The sequence below is a fragment of the Curcuma longa genome, chromosome 6, assembly GCF_044706935.1.
Source record: "Curcuma longa cultivar G26 ecotype Majalengka, Jawa Barat chromosome 6, ITB_CL_G26_1.1, whole genome shotgun sequence".
Lineage (NCBI taxonomy): Eukaryota > Viridiplantae > Streptophyta > Magnoliopsida > Zingiberales > Zingiberaceae > Curcuma > Curcuma longa.
Window position 1 is genome coordinate 3,640,423 of NC_133866.1, and position 23,940 is coordinate 3,664,362.

General features: G+C 34.6%; 1 protein-coding gene across 2 annotated transcripts; it reads right to left on the reverse strand.

Annotated features, from left to right (window-relative positions):
- Positions 1-502: 502 nt before the first annotated feature.
- Positions 503-17,703, reverse strand: LOC141830587 (uncharacterized). 2 transcript variants are annotated; one of them, XM_074717988.1, is made up of 19 exons: positions 17,583-17,703; positions 17,371-17,481; positions 16,616-16,672; positions 16,469-16,539; positions 13,809-13,908; positions 11,811-11,881; positions 11,564-11,664; positions 11,369-11,472; positions 11,232-11,285; positions 11,061-11,116; positions 10,911-10,949; positions 10,691-10,835; positions 4,213-4,391; positions 4,078-4,145; positions 3,855-3,927; positions 3,724-3,785; positions 2,722-3,646; positions 2,038-2,328; positions 503-921 (listed from the first exon to the last, which is right to left on the reverse strand). In XM_074717988.1, exons 1-19 carry the CDS (start codon positions 17,697-17,699, stop codon positions 645-647), a joined length of 2,901 nt encoding a protein of 966 aa, XP_074574089.1. In that variant the 5' UTR covers positions 17,700-17,703; the 3' UTR covers positions 503-644. The 2 variants fall into 2 exon arrangements, with proteins under 2 accessions (XP_074574089.1, XP_074574090.1); XM_074717989.1 differs by having other exon boundaries at positions 17,568-17,682.
- Positions 17,704-23,940: the final 6,237 nt, after the last annotated feature.

The window sequence follows — 23,940 nt, forward strand, 5'->3', positions numbered from 1 at the left end:
TGACTCAAGTTTTTGATAATTGTGTTGACCATCATACCGATGGAGGAATGTAGACCCATCGAATACTTTTGGTGGAGAAGTGTTTGAAATGTCAACTACGAGCAAGTCGGCTTTGAGAACCTCAAGGAAGAAATCTACACTAAGATGCTACCTATGTAACATTTCTGAAAGACTAAATGGAAGCACAAATTTGGACACATCGTAGCAATAAGAGCATGTAAATTGATTGCCAATGACCAAAACAAGCAAGAGATCGGAACCTTGTTGTAGAAGATGCTTTAAAGACGTGAGGAATCCACCAGCAATTGCACATGCACTGGGATCCTCCACTGGATCGATGAACATTATCGATGATGTCTAAGAAGAGTAGCAGGAACAATTCATTTGTTGGATGACCAAACAAACTTTAGATCCTAAACTTGGTTGGCCAACTTGTCTAAAGCCTTGCTGGAAGTTCATGAAAGTCCTGTGCACACACAACAGTTTCCAACAGTTTCGATATCATTCTTGCAATTTGAATAAACAAATGTATGGAAGCTTTTGCCAACATACTTGTATTATTTGGAGACTAATTCTGAAGTAATTGAATGAACAATAATGAATCCAATCCTTCGACATGCCGAGGAGCTAGTCGGCGTCTCAAATCACGACCTCATCCGACTGCAAGTAATTTCATAGATAACACGAAGAATGCTTTTGGAAGTTTCTTCTTCCGGAAGTTTGAGCAGCTTGGCAACTTTTGAGAAGGAGACATGGTGTTTCAGCTGAGCCTCTCCTCTGGTTCCTGCCTCAGCTTCTCGGAAGTGGAGTTTCGGTTTCGATAACGCCCACTGCATCGCCCATATTGCCAAGGGGCGCATGTAGCAGAGAGAACGATATTGGTCGTCGTTGTTCCAAGCTTCAGGGGTCTGGAACGCGTACCTAATGACAAACTCACATCACTCTTAGTAAGTAAGAAAAATAGTGTTTTTTGCATTGTAGAACAATGATGTCGACAATCAATTACTCAAGCATGGTGGCATCTCATAAGCATTGTTGAAGGAATCTATTCTAGCAGATTATAAACTTTCAGACAAATTACGGCACTGCAAGAAAATATGAATCTACTATCTAAACTATAATCATCGTCCGCACTTGGGGTTGCATGACCTATGATGCACAAGTGGTTCTAGAACTTCTGGCCACGCTAAGATCAATCCATGTGGGGTATAGAGATTAGAGTCTAAGGATATTAGAATTGGTATATGCACCATTTTAATAGTGCCTTGTTATGTATATGGCTCGAGTTAACTAAGATTAACAACAAAGACAATATCCTCTACTATATCATCATCTATATTTAAATAAATTTTATCTTGTTTTATCGTTGTTAATTAAGTCTTTTTTTTTTATCTTCTTCTTTCTCGTTTGATATGCATATCTATCATAATTTCACATCGTCTAACTAAAACATTTATTGGTCGTCTAATTATATGTCCGTACCATCTTAAATGTGTCTCCCAGAATTTTCTCTCAATAGGTACAATCTCAATTTTCTTTCTAATGTTCTAGTTGATTAAAATCATGTACACGTAAAGAGAGGGAAAATAGGAGTACAGATAAAAGACAGACACATAAAAGAAATGGAAAAGAAGAGAAAAGAAAGTGCTCTTCTGTCTTGTTTACTTGAAGGGAGGGAAGAAGGCAGGCAGAAAACAAAAATACCTATAATGCCCTAGTCTTCTATGGTTCAGCTGTTATGCAAGTTCTTCACTAAATATTTATTCCTAGTTATATCTAAAAACTATGGGGCACACCAAGGAAAGTCCTATACATTTTAAATTCGCCTATAGAACTGAAAATGGAACAGCTTCGAAAAACAGGTACTATGTTTTGTTTGCCTTTTTCATTGCGTAGGAAGGATGAATGATCACTCAATCATCTTCCTTTCCAAGATTAAGTGAAGCTTAATTTATTGAAATGCAAATATTAAATCCTAATTGATGACTAAAATATTTGGATACCAAAAACAATGGGTGAATATTAATAGATACTGACCCGAGTCCTTCTTGAGACCAGGCAGCTTCATAGATCCCTTGTGCAGTTCTGAAAGCTTCCTCGAACAAGCCTTCTTGGATCATACCAGCAGCGACCGAGTATGTCACACCAGGCCATGTCTCTCTTGACTGCATTGCCGACATATCAACGGTGCCATCTGGTCTCATCCCATTAATGGCTCCTCTCTTTCCACCCTTGTATTTTAACACATTGAAGGAAAAAACTTTTTCAAAGGCACTTTTCGCTTTCTCTTTATCAACAATTGGGGTAAGACCGCAAGCTATAGCATACCTGAAACATATTCAAGTATTTTTGTCGCAATTGCACACTTAAAAACAGGCATGAAAAATGCAGCCTCACTTTACAGTTGTCTGGAATCAAACATCACAAAATCCGGTAAAGCAAGGGCAACAAATAAAGTTACAGAATATATATAGTATTGCATAGGTGGCGCATTTTAAAGCTACGACATGAAGCTTGACGGAATAAAATGATAAATTCAACTTGGGTTCTAACATGGTACATTGCATGAGTAACCATGAAAATACAAGGAAATAAACGGGATATTCTTCAATTTAATCAGTATCAAGTAAATTCAATGAACTAAATGGAAACCAAACATCTAACTAATATAAAATCTCAAAGAAAAGGGAATTTCTAAGTGAGACAAATATCAGTACTTACCAATGCCCAGCTAATTGATCTGCCTGGATGGATGAACTTGTCTTGCTACCACTGTTGTCATAATTGAAGTAAGAACCATTCCACAACTTATCATACACAGATTTTGCTTTCAGATACTTGTCCCAGAAAAGTTCTTCCGAGGCCTTGTCACCAACTTCACATGCCATGGCTGAAGCAGCTTGCAAAGCAGCCACCCATAGCCCTCCGGTGTATGAACTAACACCAGTAGCTGACCAAACATCATAGGTTTGATCGGGAAATCCTTCATTTTCAATCATTCCATCTTTATCCTTATCAAACTGATCCATGTATGCCATTGCCATGTATACTGATGGCCATACAGCTTGTGCAAATGCCTTATCACCAGTGATTACTGTATCTCTCCATACTTGGAGAACAAATTTAGGGTTCAAGTCCTTCCATCTATCAGTGTCGTACAGATTATATGCATTAACTTTAAGCCATGGGTCACCAAGGCCAAGATCATGGGGAACAGCTCCGAGGACTTTTCTTGCACACCACTTGCCATCATGCATGGTCTTAATCTTTTCAGGATCATGCATCATTACCGCAGCAGCAAAATCCCTCTGAATGCTCAGTTCTAGTTTTGGAAACAACATGATCAGGGAGAAGGAAGCATAGAAATGGACATCGTATGTATTCCACATGCAATATTCAATTCCTTCAAGATAGAGAAACTGGCCAATGTTTTCCTCTCCTTGAAGCAATGATGTTCCTATAGCTGAATTTGATGCAATGGGTGAATGCAACTTTTCAAGTACTGATGCCATTCTATCGAGGATATCAGCTGCAGTATTCTTTCTTGTTATGACATCAGCCAAATCACTAAAATCTCCATTTGACATGTCAAGGGAGAATTGTTTTACTTCGATAGTTGCTAAACTCTGAATTGGTGGTGACCCATCTGTCATAGGACATGATGAGCTACTTATAAAAAAAAGAAGCTATTTAACTAGAGGTAGGATAATAATGAATAATCACCAGTCCAAATTGTTCCTCCAGCATTAAGGTAGTATAGTTCATTAAATAGAGTGACAGGATACCTGAAAGAAACAAATAAATGTCAAGCCCATTTTGCAGCAGTTAGTATATTTTATTTGCAAGTAACATACCAAGCAGGGAACCGCTTATCCTGCAAAATAGGATTTTGCCATTCTTCAATTTGACTCTCCCAGGAACTATGCTCTATTGCATCAAAGAGTAAAAAATGAACAACATTAAGAATAAAATTTACCAAACCATGATAAATAACTCAGTAATTTATTTGAAGAAGCTGTTTTGAAAAATAAACCTAACAGATATGGAACTATAACATAACAGAGAAGAAACTTATACCGAAAATAGCATCATGCACAAGACTTGCTGCTGCATCACAATCAGTTCCATAAAATTTAGTATAGCGCCTGTCGACACAAGTCACCTAAGCACCAACTATAGTTCATTGTATACTGAAGGAAACAGCCCAGTTACCTGTGATAAGTCTTTCCACTAGGAAACTTTACTTCAGGGCAAGCCCAAGCTAAAGAAAATGTCACAGTATGAGTTGCTTGTGAATCAAGCTTCACAGTAGCTGCAACAGCTGCTCCAATTGATGATCCAGGTTCAGAATGATAAATCCCCGAAGAATCATGGTGGTCAAAAGATCCATGCTGTTTTGTATGATTATTCATGAAAAAATGCCAACGTGAGAATTGTGAAAGAAAACAAAGCAGTTACTCTGTGTGATGAAGTCAGTAACAATATCTCTAGGAAAAGGGCTAATTGCCGTCGAAGGTTTCTACTAATATACATGGTCTGGGAGGGCCATTAATCATCCTCACCCTTGTTTGGCAGAGAAGTTGTTTCCATGACTTGGTTGAGTTGATTCCTTTTCTTTTAGGTCAGAATGGGGCATCCTTAGGTTTCACGAAGTCTTGGTTCTTCATGACCATTTGGTACAACAAGATTTTTGAGAAATGCAATGCAACTAAGGAACTATGCAAGAAGTGAGCAAGTTGAATTATAGTAAGTGACACAGTCCAAGCAGAATGATCTGAGAAAACCTTCAGTGTGAAAGTTTACATCTGCAGCTCCAATATTTCAAGAAAGCCAATCATAGCGTACACAAAATCAACCAGATTCAATATTAATCTAATACAGTTATGTACAAGCTCAAGGAGCTTAATTCTTATAAATATAATGTAAAGCGCTTTGATCCTTATTCTTACTCTTCCTAAGCCTTTACACCTATCCTAAATATCTTTGACCAATTTATTTGAAATGATATTTAATGAACTCATATTTTTAAATTTGGATAAATTTTTGTATGAATTTAGTTCTCTACTTTGAATCTCAATTGATCAAGCTAAGTGGTGACTAGAGTGAAAATAAAAAAGTGAAAAAATTGTAAATAAGAAAAAGGATGATGAATAAAAGAAAGATTAAAATGAGATAAAAAAGGAAAAAGAAGATTAGAGTAAAAAATAAAGAAAATAGGTGATAACAATAGATGAAAAAATTATCGTAAAACAAAAAAAGGAAGTGTGAAAAAAAAAGATAAAATGATTGAAAAAAGAGGGAAAAAGCGATGAAAAAATGAAAGAAATAAAGAAAAAAATGAAAAGATAAAAAGATAAGAATATAAAAAAAGAGTAAAATGAGAGAAATAGAACAAAACTAATATTTGAAGTCACTGCATAAAACCTTGATAATGGTAGGAAGAATTCATTTATCACAATCATTGCAAGATCTATATTTGAAGTCGCTGCATTTAACAACAATCTCTACTTCATTCAAGAGAACCAAGCAACAAGACCTTTGTCCTCATTGACAACATCAAAGTAATTCCCTTGCTTGGAGTGACACTGTCGAACTAGCTTCTAGTTAAAGAAAATTACCTTTGTCCTCATTGACAACATCAAAGTAATTCCCTTGCTTGGAGTGACACTGTCGAACTAGCTTCTAGTTAAAGAAAATTACCATAAGCCATCTCAGTGTACTAGCTACTTCTCAATGAAGGCATGATGTAGAATATTCTTTTGTTGTAACTTGATAAGGGCTTCATGCAAGGCAAAACGAAGAAAATTGAATCTCTTATGAAAGAAACTATTAGCATGCTCATAACCTCTCAACGAAGATTTGAGACAATGCACCTCATTATCATAGGAATTTTAGGCATATCCATTTGGACTCAAGGAAGAAACATAGAAGTCTACTTGTCTATCATAATTCTATCAGAAAGAGACTACAATTGGTCTATAATAAGAAAACATTTTATTTAAATCATCAAAAGAAAAAGAAAATAAGAAAAAAGAGCCTTGAGCACAAGATTGTTTTGAAGGATAGTGGAGTAATTCGATTCCAAAAGAGAATTATTGGAATTACCCTTCAACCTATAATTATTACCTTTTCTTTTCTTTAGAATAAGTAAATTAATTTATTTTATTTAGAATAAGAGATAGTCATTAAAATCAGTCTTTTTACTTATTTACAGGGCACATTTTGGATGTCAATAAATAAATATGTAGCCCTTTGGTAAGGAATCAATCAATATAAATCAATGAGAATTCTTTATGAATTCACAACCTTTTGGAAATTGGAGGGCAATCCACTCAAAGTGATCATCCCTTTCCTCTTTTCTTTGATTTCCTACCCCCTTCCCCTTTTCTTTGATTTCCCAAGAGATAGGACGTGGGTTCCTGTCATTGTTGTTCTGCTTCGTCACCTCTTTTGCTAGAATTGCATCGCTTCACAACATTGTTCTATTGCCTCTCATGTGAGAGTCACTTTGTCTTGCCACCTCCTAAGCAAAATTTTAAAGTCACTGATAGCAATCCTCACAGATCCCTTCCACATAATGAGAAGGATTGCCTCTCACTCTCTTTTTGATGGCCATATTGGATTTCGCAACTACTGGCCATTGTTCACCGTGGATCAACTTTCACAACAATTGAGATTAGGTCTAGACCTTGAGCCCTAGTCCTTTCCCCCTTCCCTTAGAAAATAATAAAACAACAAGAGATTGTTGTGGCAAAACAAATATAATAATATTGGGAGTTGTTGAAAAGTGGGCCCACTACTTTTGGGATTCATCGAAACCATTATATATATATGGTATTGGTCTAAGCCCTTTTGTACACTCAGAGATTTAGCTAATTTGATCATGCACAAAGTAGATTGTAAAAGGATTTCATTTTGTCAAGTGATAAAGATTTTCTTGTGACAATTTCAACAAGGGACTAGTCTTCCATGTTTCTAGCAAAATTAAAAGCTCCTTCATTAAAAGTTACTTATTTATTTAATCAATTTATTTTTAAAATTTTAATTATGTTTTAACATAAAATTCCTACATATCATAACACATCATTTATGAAAAATATATGATCATATATATAGTTATTTGGCAATTATTCATTGTTAACAAAACATATAATTAGCTTTTATTTACTTTAATCATCATCCATCACATTTTACTTTGTAAAATAAATTCATCATAAGAAAAGGTTTCTTTATTGCACTTAATCATTCCATTACACTTTATAAGTATCATTACTTCTCAATATGTTCAGTAAGAGATAATAGGAAGAAATACCATTACTATTATGAACTATACAAGAGGAGAGATGTAGCTTTCAGGAGTGAGAGAACCAACAACACTCACATAGAGAATGAACTTAGATTCATGTGATTAGATCCTATTATACGAATAATTTTAGCTAATATTATCCTTCATACATATGTAGCATTATGAATAACAGATATCCTTCCTTCAATCACATTACCACCTAGAGAAGAATTAAATTATATTCCTTAAAATAATAATAAACAAATGCCCTTAGTTTTGATAGACGATTGAACCTTAATATATTTCTCAATTGTTAATTAAATTGGAAACTATCATGATTGATATGTTATCATCCCTGTTGAATAAGCACAATTTGCCAACCAATTTATTGAGTTGCTAAGAAATTTTGATAAAATATTCAAACTAACTTAGCTGATTTGAACAACCACCAATAAACATGGATTTCGACATAAGATGTAAACCTAAAACAAAAAGAAACGGTCCTAGAAACTTTGCTGGTGAACTATATTACCAATTTATAAGTAAAACAACTATACAAATGTCAATACCAATTTAATAACTTACATAGGCATTGTGGTGTTAGGGAAAAGCTTTCATAGATCCATCATTGATTTATTAGCCATTTAGGCTAAAAATTAACGTGATGGTAAACTATTTTAATCTAATTCAGTATAGGAAGTTTGTTATGATGCTTTAATAGTTGAATACTATCTTGAAATTTCAAAGTGTTAGAGAGTGAATATTATCCTACATATAAAATTTCACAAAATAAAGATGTACAATCTCAAGTTGAAGTTGAAATTTATCCAAAAGATGAATCAAATTTAAGAACACTAATAGCCCTATAATTCACTTAAATTGGAGGAAACTTTGACTAATTCACCTAACTTATCACCAAATGTCTCTAATTCACCCAACATAAGTACTAAGGCGGTATATAAAGAGATTCCAACTATAAGCACCAGAGATTAGTGCAAGCTAAGCACTTTGTCAATATCACCAAGAGACACAGTGGTTTGATCTGATCGGGTGAACTAACTGAAGGACTACATCACTGAGTGTTGCTACCTCAATGAGATTAGGCTATGGGAAGAGCTTGATGTGGTTGGCAAAGGCAAAAGGTAGGAGCTGAAAGTTGTGGAAGAATCTTATATAGGTAGATAAAGATAAGGCATTAGATGAACTAAGTGAACATGAAAGATAAGATTATTTGGAACCAAAGAGAGACAATATTGGCCCAAGGGTAATCTCCTCTCTCTCCTCTCTCTAAGTATATTATTATAACTCTACATTTACAACCAGGGATAGATCCAGGAATTAGAGTTGGGCTGGGCTTTTGGATGTGAAAGGGGTGGACTTTAGTGGGCTAAGTAAAAAATTTACATAGATAATAATAATAAAAAAAATTGGACTGAACTAGAACCCAAAAAATTGATAGGGTTTTGGAAAGAGAATGATGTGACTAGTTCGCTGAATCAAATTGATAAAGGGTAGCAAAAATATCCTTGGAAAATTAATTTGATCAAGAAGATAAAATGGTATCTATTTGATTCAGGAAAGAAATTTTTTTTAAAAAAAATTTAAGGATAAAATATGTATAGATATATACGAAATAATCTACTTGGCTAGTTTAACATGAACAGTTTGCTTCCAAGTCAAAAACGTCCTAAATCTGAACTCTTACAAGTAAAAAATTATTACTTCCATCCTCAAATGAGAAAACAAAGAATTCTAATTTGATAATTATCTTAATTGTATGATAATGCCTTGGTCAAACAAAGACAATCAAAGCCAAATAACTGAGGAAAGTAGCTTCTCCTTTTAGAAGGCTATTCTGTTCCATTTAACAACTTGAATATTTGGTTCTCACTCTGACAGTCTGGTCAGCCATCATACAGAATCTGTATAAAATCCAATAAGTCGCATGGATAGTAAAAATTTTGGGCTGGGCTATAGCCTAGGGCACCTCCTATGTAGATCCGTCTCTCTATACAACATTATTATGTATTTGCTTATTTATACAGAAATCTTTAACTATTTATAAGTAGGCCACCAATATTGGGATAATGATCCTTACCTAATAGTAAGGTCTAACTGGTATTTAATATTTTAGCAATATGATTTAAGTTAGATATTTGTAATTAATAACAACAACAACCAAGCCATTATCTTACTGTGTGGGGTCAACTATATCGATCCTCATACATCATTAGGCTTGATCTCCTATTATATCTTTTATATTTAAACGAATTTTATCATATTTTATTATTGGTAACAAAGTCTTCTTGTTTAGTCTCCCTCTTCCTTGATTAATGTGTGTATATGTCATGGTCTTACATCACCTATCTAGGGCATGTGTTGTTGTTGTTGTAATTGATCATTTGCACAAAATATGTAAAACATATTATGAATCCTTAAAAATTAAAATTATCGATCTTGGATGATGGACTTTATATATTAAGTGTGGAGTCATGTGGAGAGTTTCAAACTTGCAGATGGTCATTAAGCTTGAAGTACTCGAAGATCCTTGTGTTCAATTATTTTGGCTCAATTGATTGTATTGATAGGATTAAGATTCTACATAAATCCTATTATCTAAGAAGCTTCATCCTAGATCCTAAAGGGTGTTTTCAAATTCATGTTTTAGTAACAAATCAAGTCTCAAACCTTAGGAAAGCTTACGGGGCAACTAGAATTACTCCAATAGATTGGAACCGGGTGAATGTCAAAAAACGGATTGGCCAAACTTCAATATTGGTCGACCAACATTGTCAATCTTGAGTCTCCAATGATCAGAAATGAATTATTAATCAATTTTTGGTTAATCAAAGCCCCTAGAAATGACTGTGGGACCTATGTTTAAAAGATTTGGTAGTGGAACTTTAGACACTAGAGCTCACAAGAAAATATTTCTTCCCAAAGGTTAATTGTATCAATTCAACCAATCTACCCGAAATAAACCCAAGATTCCAACAATCAAACACAGGTTATTGAATCCTTCAAATTTGATGACCACCCATCAATTTGAAGTTTTCCATGCTTCTCTACCCTTAATCCATGAAATTCATCATACAAGCATTTGAGCATGATATTTCAATCTCTACGATTTCATAATAAATGGAGGTTGAAGGATACACTGGACTATGAACCATAATGAATAATTCAACATGGTATAAATAAATAAAAAAAAGATGACACCATGATGTTGGACTACCAAAAAACTTAGTTCGGCAAAAGTATTAATTCTATGTTTTATGAGAATAGTTAAATAGGTAAGTCTTTACCAAGAGGCTAAGCAAGTAAATATATTCAGTACACTAGACTAGGACTGAGAATTGCAGGGTGTGTAATAAAAACAGATGTCAATTAACTAATATCGCTAACCTCTTTGATGGTAGACCACATGTCTCTAGCTGTAAAAGAGTCAGAACCTCCACTTATTATGAAGAAAGGGCATTCTGACACATGGACATCAGCTGTCTCTTCTGCTGCTATAGCAAATGTCACTGGAGGTAGACCATTAGTAGTTCTGATCCACATACAAAATGCTTCAGTTATTTCATGAATACAGATTTCAGGTCTTATTTTCAAATCTCAAAAGTACCTATGGTGCAGAAGTACTCCACGAACTCCATCTTTTTCTCTGTTCAAAGAAAACATTTTAAGCACTATATGGATACTTCCTAGTTTGGTAGCTAAGTTTGAAAACATCATGTGAATAAGCTGGTTTAGATATCGGAGACAACACACATACTTCATCTTATAATTAGAATGATATCCAGAGAACTCAGACATTCCACCAACAGAATTCTGCATAAATGAGGGAAAACATTCAAGTGATCATATTCTTCTATAATTCAATGGAGGTTATCATTTTGGTTACATACTCTCCAATTAATAAGATGTTTGAAATAAATTTACTTACAGCCCATGAGAATAGCAAAGTTACTTCAGCTGCAGTCTTGACCAAGTTGGTTAACTGGGCGTTCATAAGGCAACAGCTAGTGAAAATAAAGATATATAGTTTTTTACATAAGTTAATAGTGATGATCATTTTATTACAGTAAATGTGAATACTGCAACAGGGTAGCTGCTCTGCTTGTAATTGTGAGGGATGAATGGTGAAATCTGACGACAAACTATTTTAAGATCTGGATCAGGTTCTCCTGCATTGACAAAAATGTACAGACAAAGTCCACGTGATATTCACAAACCAATTGCAAAGACTAAACATAGTTATTGATGATCACTAGTTACCATCATAAACAGTCCATGCCCTTGGATACAGGGCATGATAAGTAGTGTTTTGCCCTTTCAGGTTCCAATCCCAAGACCCAACTCCTGAAATGGAATTTTTTCTGCATATCAAGAACTTAATGTTTTCAAGCTTTCTGAGCAACATGAAGTTAACAGCAGGGTAAATAAATGTTATATGAGAGATTCTTAGAATCAAACTATTCCAATAAACAAGGATATAGGAAATCCGAAGGACATAATTGCTTACTTGATCAAATCTGCATTCCCAGGAGAGAGTACAGTAGAGTACTTTTTACCATCTGAACGTGAGATAAAAGCCTACCAAATAAGATACTGCTAATAAAACAGCTATACAAGTGATAACTATGTTATTAGGAACACATCTCTGAAGTGTATATGTGAAAAACATTTAACCTTCAATTCGAAATAAAACAACTTCAGAGTAGCAAAGAGATATAGCCTATCGAGATACAACTTTACAAATCACATAAGAATGAATGTATAAAGAGCATCAAGCTCGTTAAGTACAATGGTCTCTACAGTTGATTATTTGCAAGTGCAACACCATATTGCATATTTCTTATAGTGTTTTAATTGCACATATAATATGTGTCATTCACATTATCTTGGAAAATTGAACTAGAAGCTAACAGCTACCATCTGCTCTCTTTTCTTCAAATTTTAGTCAAGTGCCTGACAATTTTCAAGAGGTACCTTCACTCTTGTCATAAAAAGTTCTTGTAGAGCTAGGGTATCAAATTTTGGGCTTTGTTACAATTTCAATCATTGTGTCTAGCTATTCTTGAACAAAGCAATAGAAGGTCAAAATTTTCTTTAATGGCAATGGACAACAGCAATATATCTTGCCCTGGCTGTTTAACTAGTATAAAACAGTTATGTTAAACTAGACAAGCCTCAATTACAGTCTTTCATTAAGTTACAAATAGATAGATACTATCATTTCGTACACTAAAAGTTGTTGAATAGGCATATCTACACTTCATTTGTTAATTTCATGATTATATGATCAGTTAACTATTTATTTTTATATTTACTAAAGCACTTATGAGTTTAGGAATGAAATATAAAGGGCAGTTCGGTGCATGAAGCTCCCGCCAATGCGAGATACCGAGGAAGGGTCAAACCACATTGGATCTATTATATGCAATCTTACCTTACATTTTGCCAGAGATTGTTTCCGCGACTCAAACCCGTGACTTCAAGGTCACATGACAACAACTTTACTGTTGCGCTAAGACTCCCCTTCGAGTGAAATATAGACATAGCAAATTCAGAAATTGTGACATGTATGACACAACTTAAGATTCACCACCATAGCAAGGATCATTCATTCAACTTGTGATCATTTGTTAGACTCGTTGTCTCGTCCATCTTTCTCTAGCTCACTACCAATCGAGAAAGGTTAGTGTCTTCAGAGAAGTTGTTATTTGAAGAGAACATAATAATCTCTCAATCAACAATGATCCTCAAATTGTTCTTCGTTCAACTAAATCCCGGTTCAAATATAGTTAAGGACTCAACTAAATCATATAAATATTGAATGCTAAATAATAAAATTTATATTAACAATATAGTACTAGTGAGTAATCTATATTAAATATATGACTTTATTATTAGTTATTATATTTTTATTATTAATTATTTTATATTAATAAATGTGACATTATTTGCATATTTGATTGTTAATAATTGGTTATGTAATGACACATAATAGATTTTTTTTTTCTTAAGATTTAATCCCATATGTGAAATAATTTTATTATTTTTCATTTTTAATATTTTTTTGTCAATTATGATTTTGCCTTTTCCACCAATCCAATGCAATGCACTACTAGCATTCTTTGGCAATCCAATCTCAATCCTGATACTAATTTTGACAATTATTGTATATAATCCTGCTTGAGGGGTAAATATTTTACTATTATTATCGAGGTTTTTTTATATATCTCAATGTTAATCCCTAAGCACTCTTACTCCATCCATTTTATAACATCTTGTTACTTGTTCTTTCTCCTTAATCCATTTCATGACATCCTTTTACTATAATCATCATAAGGAACAGGGAACAGGTGAAGTATTAGTTCATCCTGTAGCAATCTACACACTAGAACCTTAGATATAATTAAATTATGCAAACTACAACATGATTAATACTCAAGAATCAAGATACAAGTGCTTTCCTACATATTTACCTATGCAACTGAACAGGAAATGTGGCACTCACAGAAAATTGATTTGCAAGAACAGCTTGATCTTCACAAAGTCCTGGGAATAACTGCCAACGTTGAAAATCACCTTTATAGCTTCTTCCTATGCTTCCTGATCTAAAGTCATAATTTTTAAAGTTATAAGGGAAGAAAACAAATGAAGTTACATGCAACTATTGGCACATTAAATGCCTTTTCTACAGTTGTAGAGGTGATTAGAATATTGTAGAATGGAGGAAAAGATATTCAATAAACAAGACCTTCATTAGTTCTAGTTAAATGGGACAGAATATTTTTTTTAAAGAAGTGTTCTTGCAATAATAAAATTCGCATGATACAAACTCTTCCCAGAAATAAAGTAGAATCAAAAAAGGAATGCTTGTTCCTTTCTTTTGTCTCAGGTGTGATCAGTGTCAGTCGAGTTATAAAAACATAAGTGTATGTAAGGACATAATAGAAAATGTTATAAATAATGCTGAGGAAACATAATCAGGAGTAATTATGTAGAAAGCATTAGTTCATAGATAATTGGCAGCTGAATAGTTTAACTGACATCACACATCTGGTCAATAACCAAGTTTTATCCTAGTAGGTGACGTTGGCTATATGGATCCTTTTACACCACTGAGCTCTATCCCCTACTATATCATCATTTATATTTAAATAAATTTTAACTTGGTTTATTGTTGCTAACCAAGTCTTTTTTGTTTTCCTTTTCCTCATTTGATATGCATATTTGTCATAATTTTACATCGCCTAACTTGAGCATTTATTGGCCGTCTAAGTATATGTCCGTACCATCTTAAATGTATCTCCCGAAGTTTTTCTCAATAGGTGCAACCTCCAACTTTCTTTCTAATATTTTCATTTTTTATCTTGTCCATCCTTGTATGTCCGCACATCCACCTTAACATTCTCATCTCTGCAACTCTCATTTTTTTGCTCATGTGCTCAAGTTATAGTCCAACATTCAACTCCATAGAACATAACAGGTCTAACTGTCATTTTGTAAAGCTTTTCTTTAGGTCTTAGAGATACTTTACGATCACAAAGAATATCTAACGCTCTTCTCCATTTCAATTATCCCGCTTGTATTATATGAAAGATATCTCTCTCAATCCTCTTAATCCCTCCATCCTTTTACAAAAATGATCTTAAATATTTAAAACTCTCAGTTACAGACAAGTCGCCATCTCCTATCTTAACAATTGTCTCATTATGTCTAATACTGCTAAACATATTCTGTCTTTACTCTATTAAGCCTAAAACCTTTCACTTCTAGCATTTCCCGTCAAGATTCAAGTTTAACATTTACTCCTTCACATGTCTCATCTATCAAAACAATATCATCTACAAACAACATGCACCACGATACTATGTCTTGGATGTGTCCAGTGAATTCATCCATGATTAATGTATAAAGATAGGGACCTAGAACTGATCCTTAATGTAACTCTATCTTATGGGAAACGCTTCGATTAATTCGTTTGAAGTCTTTACTCTTGTCATTATATCCTCATATATATCCTTAATTAGTTCAATATACATTATGTCAATTCCTCTCTTTTCTAGAATTCTCCATATAATTTCCCTTGGAACTCTATCATAAACTTTTTTTAGATCGACAAATACCATGTGTAAGTCTTGCTTTTGTTCTCGATAATTTTCAATTAGTTGTCTGAGAAGATATATAGCTTCTATTGTCAACCTTCTAGGCATAAATACAAATTGATTTCGATCACCGTAGTTTCCTTCCTCAGTCTTTTTTCTATTACTCTTTTTTAAAGTTACATAGTATGACTCATTAGTTTAATACCCCTATAGTTTGCACAATTTTATACGTCTTCTTTAGTCTCATATAAGAGAACTAAAATACTTACCTTCCACTGATCAAACTTTTCTTAGTTTTCAATATTAGGTTGAATAATTTCATAAATTCTTCAAGTATTGTTTTTCAATATTATTTTGGTCAATTGATAATTTTTTTACTTACCCTCTAACTAATATTTTATAGCTATATGCCCTTTAAAAAATTTTCTATTTTGATAAAACATCTAAGCAACATGTTGAAGCCCGCCATTTTATTTACAAGGATTTTAAAAGGACATACATGCCCAAATTGAAGCTAATTTCAGCACCTAGTTAAAAGCTCTCTTACAATTTCCCTAGAAATACAAAATACTTTGACTTATCTAAAGGTTGTTGGTGATTGGTGTCAGAAAAAATATAGCGAGTCTTACTACCTAGAATTCATTTTGGTTTCAATTGATATGAATTGAGCTTTAACTAAACCTAAAATTTCATTCATGGTTGATTTTGTTTAGGCCCTGTGCTTGAAATGAATCAAGGACGCTAAGCATGGATGATTGGAAGAGTTTGATTTGGGATTGGACATATTAACGATGAAAATTTCTCTTTTCATGTAATTAATCACAATTTCCTTTTCTCTTTTTGATTGAACCTCTTTGAAAACCAACCATTAGCTAGCCGTTGAAGGCCACTTTATATCAACATTGGCTGCATTTCTCTCAAAACCTATGCACAAAATTGCAACGAATACTCCAGTATTTTATGACAAAAAAAAATGCATTCAAGAGTTATCAAAAGGCTTCTTCTATAGGCACTTGACTAATTTAAACATAAAGTTCATTCTCTTAGATTGGCAAGAGAGAATTACCCAATTCCACCAAGAGGAACAGCTTGGCAAGTGATACCAGTGCGCTTCTTCAGAGGATCAATCACTGCAACCTACATCCATTACAAAAAAACTGTTCTAAAATTCACTGGCAGATCATATTTACCTTGTAAAAAGAACAAAGAACACCTGTCCTTTTGCAGTTTCTTCAAGGATTTGACGCCCAAGTCGGATGCCCAAGGGAGCCTGCATGGACCACATTATAATTATTCATGGAAGAGAATGGGTTGAAGGAAATTTGCCTGGTAAATCTAAAATACAAGATAAAGGCTGAAACACGTATGGAATCAAATGTGACTTCAGAGATAAACTGAGGAATCTGACATAAGAAAGAATTTGATATTTAATCTAGCAAGTACAAAGAAGTGACTTTCTTGCCCCTAGATTAACTAGGTGACATAAAATCATTCAGAAGCATATATATGACCAGGTTGTGAAATATTTACCAGCATATATGTGAAAATGAGATACCAAAACACCACAATCAATTGTGAGATACTGACAGATTGGTTTGACCACAAGCCAGAACACAGACTGACCTATGCATTTATCTCCTGACATGTGTCTTGGTATTGACACGTTGCCAAAACTGTATTATATTGTATAGGCTAAAAACATTCAAACTTCTGATGGAAAATTGTAGTTGTAGACCTCTAGTATAGTAAGGTTAGTGCTGGTATAACCCAACTAGAGCACTGATCACTTCTGAACATATTAGCTTCTTGTTCATGAATGAACACGTGAAGTTAATAAAGGTTGGATGTTTCTAGTTCAGAACCTAACAGCAGGTGCAAATACTTCAAATTTGCAAACAGAGCTAGCAATAAAATCAAGGTTAATTGGCCAATAAGGAAATTAAGCAGGAGATTGAATCTTTGAATTACCAGTTTTAATATCTCTCGCATGGTTAGAGTGAATTCTGCCAGTTGTTGACCCTGGTCACTTACTTTTCTCTGCCAAGTTAATGAGGCAGGTTGCCCAGTATCTACCTTCACCTGTAATTAAGATAATGAAAGTGAGTGCGAGTAATAACAGCTAAGGTATTGTGAAGAGATTAGTACTTATGAAGCCAAAAACATACCAAAGGTTCTGTTACCTTCGAATGCAGATCATGCAATAGTGGATCTTTATCACCATTCTTGTTAGCATTCTCAGATATATTGACAGTCAACAGTGGATCCATTTCATATTTCATGTTACAATCCTCAGACATCTTAGCCGAGCCAACCTGGTCCAAATGAACACATTAACAGAGTTTCAAAAGTTCAGATCAACTATTGAGCTAGCCATCATCAAAAGCCAATTAGAATAAAGCAAATCTAATGAAGGTGAAGGCAGCTTAGTCCTATAACAATGATAAAATTCATTATGAGCTCATCAAGATACTACTAGTTTATTCAGTATATTGTGGTGCAACAGGGAACCAGCATGAAGCATTTCAAGGGTGCATCTGCCTAGCTGGTGCACTAAGTGGCCCCTATCTACCACTTGTACAAATAGTACAAGGTGGTATATGGCACAATACATCTCTATACAAGGCCCAAAGCCCAGATTCCTTGTTAGAAATGGTAAATTTACTGTTTTAAAATTTTCTTGGTTTATTTGGGCTTACATAAGCCCCCCATAATACTTCTCATTCAGTTCTTTTCTAATTGTAACAAACTACAACTTGTTCAATTTTCAAATCTCTTGAAATTCCATAATATCATTACCAGTACATATTTCTAACCAAAATTTTGCATAACAGATCAATCCATACCATAACCACACTCCTTTTTTTTTTTTGCTAGCTCACTAAATGTGGCATTGCCATTTTTCTCATTTAAACATTTTGCTAGCCTTCATTTGGTAATGCATAGAAAAAAATAGAGTCATTAGTGGATTTGGTACTAAACATAGAATTTACAATATTACAATTTAATTTCAGTTTTTTGTTAGCTTTTGGAATGAATTCAAACAAAATATGTTGCAATAGTAGATATGAAGCAAGGAAACTAGACATTTATAGTCTTATGTTATTCATATTTCATTATTATAGAAACTAGTACATTAATTCTTTAAGATAAAATAAGTACATGTTCATTAAGAGGTTGCACACGATTAGTTAGTTGCATTAGATAGTTGGAGTTATGAAGAAGATCTATGTTTTCTCAAAGAAACCATCCCGTAATATTCTGAATAAGGCTCTGAAGGAACCTAACACTTCAATGACCAAGATGTTTTGACAAGCTTTAAACAAACTGATGCAAGATGGATTTCTGGAGTTCTTTTTGAACTGTTAATAGCTACAAGAATGCAATAAAACTAGTTAATTGATTCATAGTATACCCCCTTCACAGTTGGGTGCAAGTATTATCCAGTGTTAGATTGGTTGGTATGAGCTAGTTACAATACGAGTTTTCTATCATTCATATTTTACTAAACCAGGATAACAATTTTATTACTACCTCATGTCAAATACAGATTTTGGGAAGAGGAGGCTAGAAAACATCCATTACCAAATCATACAGAGTCATATGTGTCAGTTTTGTTGTGTCAATATGGTTCAATATGGGATCTCCCACGAAGCACTAGTGTCTGTACCAGAAAATATAACTCAAAGAATTAAAACATCTCATGCATCTTAGTCTTGTGGCATCCTGTGGTCAATCATCTGCTAAATAGTGTGAACTTATGAAAGCTCAGAAAATATACTTGCTAGACCAAGAGCATGCATCAAGATGTATTTGTTAAAGCAATAATATAACCACATAATCATCTGCATAACTACATTCATTTCTTTTGAAAAAGGTAAAGCAATTTTATATCATTGACCATTTTAGAAGATGTTTCTAATGAATTCTAGCTGGTGTACTGGCCGTGATAAACCAAAATAAATCCTAAATAATAAGTGGTTTCCCTTGTCCTACTCATCCTTTTGTTCATTTCATATATTGCAACACGGTTTATTACTATTCAGTTGTAAGGCATTCTCACCAATCAAGCATTCTTCAGGTGTTCTTCATTTCAAAAAAATGTCTTTCTTAAATCCTCCAACCAAAAGAGTTTTTTGTCCAAAGAATGTATCGTGGTCCCTCACCTCGGGTTCAAAGTGCAATTTCAAAATCGATAAGTCCACAAATTTAATAACTACATCCAACGGGAATGCAGAATTCTATATCAAGTCACTCAATTTCGTCACAATGAAAAGATTGCATCATTGCATCGACTGAAATCCAAAAGAAATTAGGATAGCATTTCATCAGCACACAGCACCAAAGAGCATTTCCTATCGCATTCATTGCAAATGACCCTTGATTCAACAAGAAAAAAAAACAAAGAGAAAAACACACATATTGCGATGCCTAAAAGTCACAAATCCGTCCCTCGATGGATAGACACGGAGTGCGTCCTCACAAAACAACAAAAAGAGAAAACACCCGATTGGATTCTCGTAGATCACCGAGACTGATAATGCCCCAATAGGATTCTTCTCCTCCTCAATAAGAATCGAAAACAAAGACAAGATTCGAAGCCCCAACCTGGAAAGCGATCTGTTGGCGAGAGATCTCTCGGCGAATCAGCGCTCGGAGGAGACTGAATGCGTTCGATGCTCTTTATGGCGACGATAGTGGAGCGGCGAGGCGAGATCTCAGCCGTCCATCTCGATCGCCCGGGGCCATCTTCCTGATGGCGGAATCCGACGGCTGGTGATCGTCGGGGTTGAGGTGGTTGGACGTCCTCCTGCGAATCGAGTCAATGGGGGACGGAAAGAGAGATTCAATGACCACCGTTCGATCGGGATCGAACGGTCGGATTTGCACGATCTCTCCGGTGAGCGCGGGGCGAAGAGTGTGAAGGATTCCGTTCCGCGACGTGGCGTGCAAATTGCCGCACGAATTAGAGGACCCTGCTCGCTCTACTTCCTCCGGATACGGACAGGATCCAGGGTTTCCTTCCAACAGATGGCGTTGGTGTGAGCACTATGACGTCACTGCATTTTTCACGTGAAAATAATTATAAAAAAAGAAAAAAATTAAATATAAAAAAAAATTAAGTTAAAATACAAATTAAAAATAGTAAAAATTAACTTTAATAACTTAAACTAGTATATATCTCATGAAGCATAAATGTTTCACCAACCTCATATGTGACATTATGCGAACGTCCCCGTAGATGCAAGATGGAATGTTCTTTTCTGTATTAAATTCTTGGTGGGAAGTTGGAAATTTATTCCAAAAGTGGTAAGTTTTAAACCTTCCGCAATGCCATGGGAAACTTGCAAACTACTACACACATAATATAAAATTTTATATGATTGATTCGACTCTACGAAAATTTTTTATTTATCACTAGCTAAATCAAGAAGCGCAAACGAAATCGTTCAGCAGCTAAGATTATTTTTCTATTAAAGAAAATTAATTTAGTGTGATATATTTAGGAATCGATTCATAGATGTATAGTGTTGATTATATATTTACCTAGATTTTGATGAGAATTTATAGTCATATCTTATAAAAGAAATTACCTCACGTCTCTTTGGAAGCTATGTTACATGTATATACAATATCGATAAGGAATTAAATAATGTAAAAATAATTAATTTTAAAGAAAATAAATTGACAATAGATTTTAGATTAGTTCATCCCGATAAAAGGAAAGGAATTAAAAATATTATAAAATTTAAAAATATTTAAGATCGATACATTTATGATAAAAGAAGATAAATGAGAAAGTATTCAAAATTAACAGTAATAAATTAAAGATTTAATTTTTTATCATACGGCGATTAATATTTTCTATTTTAATAATAAATAGAGAATAATTATAATCTTAATTAATATATATTTATTAGTCAGTACTTAGCTTGTACCAAGTCAGTAGGATGCATCGTGGCCCAATCCCGAGCTAGCCACGTCAATATACTCAGTCGATTTATCGAATTATTGAAGGGTTGAGATCGATTGCCCAAGTATATATAGAAGATCAAGCATTGAACTTTTGAGTGGTCAAGTGTTTTGTACTCTTGAGCATTGAACTCTGGAGTGCCCGAGTGGTTTGTGCACCCAAACAAATTGTGCTCCTAAGTGCCCCGAGCGCATGAGTGGGTAGCGCTCCTAAGTGCCAGAGTGGATTGTGTTCCCAAGCACTTGAGCGTCCGAATGTCCAAGTGTTAGATTACCCAAGTGTATTGCACTCCCAAGCACCCCAAACACTTGAGCGGGTTACGCTTCCGAGCACTTAAGTGGGTTGTGCTCGCAAGCACCCAAGTGGGTGCTCTCCCGAACACCCGATCACTTAAGTGGGTTGCTCTCCCGAACACTCGATCACTTAAGTGGGTTGCTCTCCTGAGTACCTAAACGCCCGAACAGAACTCGAGTCGAGATACGTTAGGGTCTTTACTAAGGCCTTAGACTTCATGGTTATGTGGCAATTATGGTTATTATAAATATCTATTACAATGGGATGCGTCATTTGATACAAATGAAAAAAGTGCATCCTTTGAGAAAATGCAAGATAATTTTCACTGCTCTTCCCCCTATATAAGATAATGATACCAACATCGAGAAGACATCAATGGTTTGAAAGCTACCCTAATTTCAGTTTAACATTTAACTTCTATGTTGTCAACCTACACTGCTAACTTAGCTTGCCCAAACTCTCCATTCATCATCACCCATATCGATCCTAGCCGGATCATTTTAACACCGTTTGTGGAAAATCTAAGCCAAGACATCGAGATGAGAGATGCCCAAAGAAGCAAAGGAGAAAGAGGGTTTGCTATTAAAGGAAGGTCCCACTGCATTCCCAAAATCGATCGCACCCCCCCCCCTTCACGGTGGAAGGTCTAAATCAACTAGTGTCAGCTATTGTAGAAGAGATCCTTCGATGATAGTTCTCCGTGAATCCTCCATTCTTAGGAGAACAAACAAGGACTTCAGCTCATCAAGAAGAGCAGTCTAGGGAATTAACAAGCCAGGAACTATTTCAGGAGATTCCAGTGAAAGAACAGGCCAAATGCTTAGATAAAAAGAAAGAAAATTAGTCCGGCGAGACACTTCTTTTTCTAAAGATATCATAGTGGAGAAGTTGTTGAGTCACTTCCGACCTTTGCAAATTAGTGAATACAATGGAACTTCTGACCCGGAGGACCACCTATGTCGAATTGATATTCAACAATGATAAGAAATTCCAAGGGAAGAAGCTTCCGAAGTGGTGTTGAGAGCTTGACATCCAACAAGCATTCACCTCGGTGGTGTACCCACAGAGTAATGGGCATGTTGAAATGGTCAACTAAGAGATGATATGAGGAACTGAAGATTAAATTGGATCACATTAGAGGGAGTTGGGTGGATACACTCGAGAGCTGTGGCAGACTTACAAAGGGGAAAGGGGTCATGGCCCCCCTCGTTTGTTTTAAAAAATTACTAGTATACCTCTTTCCAATTCTTTTTTAGCCAACAACCTCTTGTACTTTTCTCAGAAAACAAAATCTTCACTTGCAGAAGTGAAGGTATTGCATTTTCCCTTACCCTCCCTCCCCTTTTGGCCTTTCGATTTTGGCATTTTGGAAGCATATATCATGTTTATACATATTCTATATGTGTTAATTGTTACTTTGGTGCTTTTGAGTTTTCATCTATTTTAATAATAGTAATCTTAAATCTTTTCTATTGTTTTAGTTTTTTGGAGTGTTGATTATTGAATCTTTGTTAGTTTTATCATTTAGGATTAATTCTAAGTATTCTTATTTCTTGACATATGCCTTGATTTTTTTTTTTTGTAGAACTATGTAATATGTTAAGATATTTTTCAAGAAAATCAAATATTCAAGAATCACTATCTTTTGAAAAAATGGATACTGATCAATTTGTTGAAAAAATGAGTTATGAAACTTGTTCTCAAGAGTCTTCTGATAACTTCATATTAGTTCAGATATAATTGATCTTTCGTTCGATCCAAGACTAAGAGTAAGAATTATGGAATATGAATCTAATATCCATGAAAGTGTTTGAAAAAATTATTATCTAAGAGGCTCATGTCAACCCCATAAGTATAAATTCAAAACTAGATATTTTAATAACAAATCAAGAAGATTTAATCTGTCATGATTGTCTTTTAGTTGATATAACTTATACTTTTGTGTTTTTATATGAATTGCTCCCCCCTCCCCACTCCACCCAACAAAATTTCTAGGTCTGCCCCTACTTGAGAGGGGACAGGGATGACCCCAATTCATCTCATTTACAATGGGAAAGCAGTGGTGTTGGTCGAGATCGAAAGAAGCATACAAGGATCATCACGTACAATGAAGACAATGCCAAAAAAAGTCTCCTCAAATTGGATCTAATATAGGAGACTCGAAACAGGGTAGTTGCTTAGCTTTGAATAATAAGTAGAGGATGTGTCAAGCCTACAATTAGAGAGTGGTTCCTCAATCGTTTTAGGTGGGTGATGTAGTATGGAAGAAGATG

What these genes read in the sequence shown, in the direction of transcription:
- LOC141830587 (XM_074717988.1), bottom strand. Translation starts at nt 17,699, where the DNA reads ATGTCTGAGGATTGTAACATGAAATATGAAATGGATCCACTGTTGACT. An exon ending in GGAGTACTTCTGCACCATAG is followed by an intron (nt 10,836 to 10,910) that starts GTACTTTTGAGA and finishes TATGTGGATCAG; the next exon opens with AACTACTAATGGTCTACCTC. An exon ending in TGTGGTCTACCATCAAAGAG is followed by an intron (nt 4,392 to 10,690) that starts GTTAGCGATATT and finishes CATACAAAACAG; the next exon opens with CATGGATCTTTTGACCACCA.